The 6,246-nt window shown below is 53.7% G+C and overlaps 1 protein-coding gene across 1 annotated transcript; it reads left to right on the plus strand.

Moving 5' to 3' along the window:
• Window positions 1-5,674, plus strand: Wnt8a (Wnt family member 8A). Its single transcript, XM_005065204.1, has 6 exons — window positions 1-80; window positions 169-202; window positions 484-622; window positions 2,837-2,962; window positions 3,495-3,637; window positions 5,120-5,674. Exons 1-6 carry the CDS (start codon window positions 1-3, stop codon window positions 5,672-5,674), a joined length of 1,077 nt encoding a protein of 358 aa, XP_005065261.1.
• The last annotated feature ends 572 nt before the right edge of the window (window positions 5,675-6,246 follow it).

Raw genomic sequence — 6,246 nt, forward strand, 5'->3', positions numbered from 1 at the left:
ATGGGCAGGGTCGTGGGGCACCTGTTGGTGCTGTGGGTGGCTGCAGGCGTGTGCTATGCCACCGTCAGGGCCTCTGCCTGGTGAGTCCTTCCCGCAGCCCTCCCTCCCCACTGAGGAGGGCCAGCGGGACATCCCGCTCACCTCAGATTTTCTTCTTCTTTTTGGTAGGTCAGTGAGCAATTTCCTGGTAACAGGTCCCAAGGTAGGGCGTCTTCCAGCCCCTCCTGTTTTTACTCACTGGGGTCCCCCTGATGGACTATTCTGGGGGAAGAGTGGGGGCGGGTGTTTCGGAACCTTCCACCGAGAAATCCAGCATTGCTTAGTTCTCGGTTGGGGCTTTGGGTGTCCAGGTGCTGGGCAAGCTCTCTGCCGCCGAGCAGATGTCCCCGGGCCCCGGTCTGGTTTCTTACTGGCGAGTTATTTTATCTGAGCCTGACATGGCCCGTGTCCAGGGAAGCTCACAGCCCGTTCCCCCTGTCACAGGCCTATTTGACCTACACCACCAGCGTGGCCTTGGGCGCTCAGGCTGGCATGGAAGAGTGTAGGTTCCAGTTTGCTTGGGAGCGGTGGAACTGCCCCGAGCACGCTTTCCAGTCCTCGACCCACAACAGGCTGAGAGGGGGTAAGTTTTCCTTGGGACCTCTGCGCAAGGTAGGCTTGCAGTACGGGCGTGGGTGAAAGGCGTGTGCACGGTGAAATGTGACTGTAACTCTGTGTGTGTGTGTGTGTGTGTGTGTGTGTGTGTGTGTGTGTGTGTACAACTTGGGGGAGTTTGTTCTCTACTTCTACCCTGAGTTTGGGGTTGAACTCAGGTCAGGCCATCGGGCTTGGATGCTGGTGCCCTCACCTGCTGAGTCATCCCACAGGCCCTAGGAGTGTTCTGAGGGTTGGGTGAAGGGAACAGAGGGGTCTTACCACAAATGCTATTTGTAGGGTTAAGGCATGTCTGCCTTTTGTGCGCTTATTCATACTCACCTTGCTCTGATGTGCATGAAATGAAGTAAAAAAACGGAGAAAGGCATCCGTGGAGCCCTTGAAGGATTTATATTTGCCCCATTATCATAAAATCCCAGTGACAATAAAGTCACAAGATCTGAATGAGTTTGCCTCAGGTGACTGTGAGTGTGTGTGTGTGAGATATGTGGGGGTGTGTATGTGTGATTTGTGTATGTGTGTTTATATGTATGCATGATGTGCATGAGTGTGTGATGTACATGTTTTTGTGTGTGATATATGTGTATATGTGTGTGTGTATGATGTATAAGTGTGTGTGACGTGTGTGTTTGTGTGTATGTATGTGTGTGTGACGTGTGTATTTGTATGTGTAGGGTGTGTGCATGTTTGATGTGTAACTATATGGGTGTGTGTGATATATGTACATGTGTACTTACGTGTGTGTGATGTATATGTGTGTGTATGTGTATGTGTGTGGTGTGTATAGTTTGTGTGGTATATATGTGTATGTACATGTGTGCGTATTGGTGTATATGTATGTGTGGGTGCCCGCACATGCTTACAATTAGATGCAGGAATTTGCGTGGGAAACCTTTCTGTGGAAACAACAGAGCTGCTGAGAAGAGTTGGGGATAAAGGAGAGAAGCATTCCTCCATGTGGGACACGCAGGCACACTAGGAGGTGTCTGTAAGATGAGATCCGGGGGTCTGGGGCATGGCTCAGTGGGCAAAGCGTTTACTGCTCAAGGATGAGGACCTGGTCAGGACCGGGGTGTGGTGGCTCACATCTGTAATCCCGTCTCTCAGAAACAGAGACGGGACGATCCTGGGGCCTTACTGACCAGCCAGTGAGCTCCAGATTCAGTGAGACCCTGTGAAAGTGAGACAGCCTGTGTGGAGAGGAAGACACCTGATGTTCAACTTGGGCCTCTACACACACAGACACATGCACCCATATGCACATGTGTGTACACACACACACACACACACAGGCACATGCTCCCATATGCACAGGTGTGTATACACACACAGGCACATGCACCCATATGCACATGTGTGTACACACATACACACACACAGGCACATGCTCCCATATGCACAGGTGTGTATACACACACAGGCACATGCACTCACATGCACATGTGTGCATACACACACAGGCACATGCATCCATATGCACAGGTGTGTATACACACACAGGCACATGCACTCACATGCACATGTGTGCATACACACACAGGCACATGCATCCATATGCACATGTATGTATACACACACACAGGCACATGCACCCATATGCACATGTGTGTACACACACACACACAGGCACATGCTCCCATATGCACATGTGTGTACACACACACACACACGCAGGCACATGCACCCATATGCACATGTGTGTACACACACACACACACAGGCACATGCTCCCATATGCACAGGTGTGTATACACACACAGGCACATGCACTCACATGCACATGTGTGCATACACACACAGGCACATGCATCCATATGCACATGTATGTATGCACACACACAGGCACATGTGCACACACACACTATATGCCTGGCCTCCCTACTCTGTGTTCAGAAATAAAGGGTGTCTCGATTGCCTGCTCCAGCTTTGTGTCTGGGTCTATATGCCAGAAGACAGAGGTCTGGACTTTAGGAGAGCAGAGTCCTGATTCGAAGCCACAGCTGGCCAGTGGCCTTCGCTTCAGGGCTCCCTGAGCTTCAGTTCCCCCTCTGCAGTGTGGGATGCCCATCCCTGCCCGGATGGAGGGAGGAGGGAGGAAAGGCGTGGTGAGCTCTGAGGGGAAGGCGACCTTAGATCCCGAGGAGCCACATTTCAAGCCGGAGCCCCCTCTTTCTCTCTAAAGCCACAAGGGAGTCATCCTTCATTCACGCCATCCGCTCTGCTGGAGTCGTGTACGTCATCACCAAGAACTGTAGCATGGGTGACTTCGAAAACTGTGGCTGTGACGGGTCAAAAAATGGAAAAGCGGGTAACTTGGGCTGTGGTGGAGGTGGGAAGAGGGGGGCTACAGTGCAGACTGGGTTTTCTCACGTCTGGGGCACTCAGTTCTCTGGAATCCCTAGATTTTAGCAGTCCCTTCACACGGGCGGGCGGGGGAGTTCATGGACTGCCCAGGGTTGAGTTTGCATCCCTGAGACCAGGAATGAGGAAGTCGAATCCTGTGTCCTCAGCCAAAGCTCCCCAACTATTTACAGACCCCTACCAGACTTAGACCTGTCACCAATGGGGGTAAAGGGGGCTCTGACACTATTGTCCAGGTACAGAGGTCCAGGATGTTTGGGCTACAAAGAGCCCTCTGAGGCCACGCAACCATGTTCCCTGTGGGTACAGAGGGCTTACCACCTAGAGCTGAGAAATGCCCAGAGTGGTCTTTGGGTATAGGAGCCTCCCCATCCTCCCCAAACACCTCCATTTCTCCACCTTACCTTCGGCTCTTTCCCTGGGCTCTAGCTGAGCTTCCCATGCCCGGTGTGAGCAACTCTTCCTTTCCCTGCCTGTAGGTGGCCGTGGCTGGATCTGGGGAGGCTGCAGCCACAATGTGGAATTCGGGGAAAAGATCTCCAGACTCTTTGTGGACAGCCTGGAGAAAGGGAAGGATGCCAGGGCCCTGATGAATCTTCACAACAGCAGGGCCGGCAGGCTGGTGGGTACAGCAGTCCCTCGTAGTCACCCAGAGCTGTCCCACACCCAGGTTTCATCACCCCCCCCCACACACACACACACGCCATTCAGGAAGGACGGAGGCAGAACCAGTGAAGTCCCAGACAAATGGCTTGTCCAAGACAACACAGTTGACAAGCCTCGGACCTCGTGTCCTTGCGTTGTGCGTTGTTTTTAAAACAATAATTTATTTTTATTTCATGTGCATTGGTGTTTGTCTTGCATGCATGTCAGTGTGAAGGCGCTAGACACCCTGGAACTGGAGTTACAGGCGGTTGTGAGCTGCCATGTGGGTGCTGGGAATTGAACCCAGGTCCTCTGGAAGAACAGCCAGTGCTCTTAACCACTGAGCCATCTCTTGAGCCCTACATTTTAATACCCTTTTTTGGTGTGTGTATGCGTGTGGGTGCGTGTGGGTGCGTGTGGGTGTTCTCCAAAATGTGGTCTTTTGGGGGCATCCCTGGCTTGCCTGGTTCTTCACTACGTCCTTGAACTCACAGCAATCCTCCTGCCTCAGCCTCCATGAGCCGCTGGGCCTCAGAAGATTTTAACCACTTTAACTATGTGCTAAGACACTAACACAGGCCCATTATCATCCTAGAGTCTGTGATTTGAGAGTTTGGGACCATAGAGTCTCTTCTTCAACAAGTTTTATCCGACGGAGTAGCACTGTGAACTCCTATCTGGAAGCAAGTTGGGCTTAGGACAGAAATGGTTGAAATTTTCCTGGGTGTCCCAGTCACCGAGGGCAGAGGGGGCACTTGGGAGCTAACTACAGCCCCTGCCTTGAGGGTACACGGGTTCAGATCCCTTCTCTCTGAGAGGGTGTAGGGGAACCAGAGGGAGGCTAACGGGGCACAGAAGAACCAACCACTGCAGATAGTCTAGCTCCAGGCTTCACAGCAGACACTGTTTTAGGTAACTTCTTCATGACTTACAGAGTGTTTCTTTGGTTGTTGTTATTATGTTTTCAGTCTTTGAGGTGCTGGAGACTAGACTGTGGGCCTCACACATGCTAGTCAAGCCCTCTGCCCTTGAGTTATGTCATCAGTCCCCATCTTACCCAATATTTGTTCCAACTGGCTGGAAGTGATGGGGTCGGGCCGTGAGCCTTCCTTAACCCCTGAATGTCCTCCTTGGGTAGATGTGAAGAAGGACTTAGGGGCATCCCCAATAATCCCCACAGGTCTCCAAAGCTAGAAAACACAGCTCCAGCTCTAGAATTTTCCATTTGGTTGCTAATCACTGGCCTTCTCCACCAAAAGTTATTCTTTGGTCTCTCTCTCTCTCTCTCTCTCTCTCTCTCTCTCTCTCTCTCTCTCTCTCTCCCTCCCTCCCTCCCTCCCTCCCTCCCTCCCTCCCTCCCTCCCTCCCTCCCTCCCTCCCTCCCTCTCTCTCTCTCTCTCTCTCTCTCTCTCTCTCTCTCTCTCTCTCTCTCTCCTGCCCTGCCCCCCCCTCTCTGAAGGCAGTGAGGGCCTCCATGAAAAGGACCTGCAAATGTCATGGCATCTCAGGAAGCTGTAGCATCCAGACTTGCTGGCTGCAGCTGGCCCACTTCCGGGAGATGGGAGACTACCTAAAGGCCAAGTACGACCGCGCGCAGAAAATCGAGCTGGATAAGCGGCAGCTGAGCGCTGGCAACCGAGCAGAGGGCCGCTGGGCGCCCACAGAGGCCTTCCTTCCCAGCGCCGAGGCTGAGCTGGTCTTCTTGGAGGACTCACCTGACTATTGCACCCGCAACGCCAGCCTGGGCATCCAGGGCACCGAGGGACGCGAGTGCCTGCAGAGCGAGCGCGGCGCTCCCCGGCGGCAGCAGCGCAGCTGCGGGCGCCTGTGCACCGAGTGCGGGCTGCAGGTGGAGGAGAGGAGCACCGAGGCCGTGAGCAGCTGTGGCTGCAGCTTCAAGTGGTGCTGCACGGTCAGGTGCGACCAGTGCAGGCGCGTGGTGAGCAGGTACTACTGCACGCGCCCCGAGGGTGGGGTCCGGCCTCGGGGCAGGGGCAAGGGCCGCGCTCGATAGCACACACACACACACACACACACACACACACACACACACACACACACACACACACACACACACACACAAATCCACTCGCTGCTCAGCGGCACGCCAGTGGGGGTGGGGGCCCCAGCCTCTGGCCTGGAAGACACAGACTGGAAAACGACTCGGACAGCACAGGGCTGGCCCGTAGACCTTAACGACAGCTGCCATGGATGGTCCTGCAGAGCTGAAATCTGAACCCGGTTCTCCTGGCTTGTGGACCCCACCACCACCGCGGTTCCCCGCTCAATTACTCTTGTTTGTTTGTTTGTTTGTTTGTTTGTTTGTTTTTCGAGACAGGGTTTCTCTGTGGCTTTGGAGGCTGTCCTGGAACTCACTCTGTAGACCAGGCTGGCCTCGAACTCACAGAGATCCGCCTGCCTCTGCCTCCTGAGTGCTGGGATTAAAAGGTGTGTGCCACCAACGCCGGGCTCGCAGTTACTCTTGAACTGATGCAGCTTCGTAAAGGAGGAGATTGACTTGGGGTGCACACCCAAAGGACCCTCGAAGAACTTGTTCCATTAAGTTTCAGACCCCGTCCGGTCCAG

This window comes from Mesocricetus auratus, unplaced genomic scaffold, assembly GCF_017639785.1.
Source record: "Mesocricetus auratus isolate SY011 unplaced genomic scaffold, BCM_Maur_2.0 Super-Scaffold_100015, whole genome shotgun sequence".
In the NCBI taxonomy this organism is placed as follows: Eukaryota; Metazoa; Chordata; class Mammalia; order Rodentia; family Cricetidae; genus Mesocricetus; species Mesocricetus auratus.

Excerpts from the sequence above, each read along its gene's own strand:
- Wnt8a (XM_005065204.1), top strand. The coding sequence starts at position 1 with ATGGGCAGGGTCGTGGGGCACCTGTTGGTGCTGTGGGTGGCTGCAGGC. Across the intron at positions 203-483 it reads TCCTGGTAACAGGTCCCAAG|GCCTATTTGACCTACACCAC; the intron begins GTAGGGCGTCTT and ends CCCCTGTCACAG. Across the intron at positions 3,638-5,119 it reads ACAGCAGGGCCGGCAGGCTG|GCAGTGAGGGCCTCCATGAA; the intron begins GTGGGTACAGCA and ends CCCTCTCTGAAG.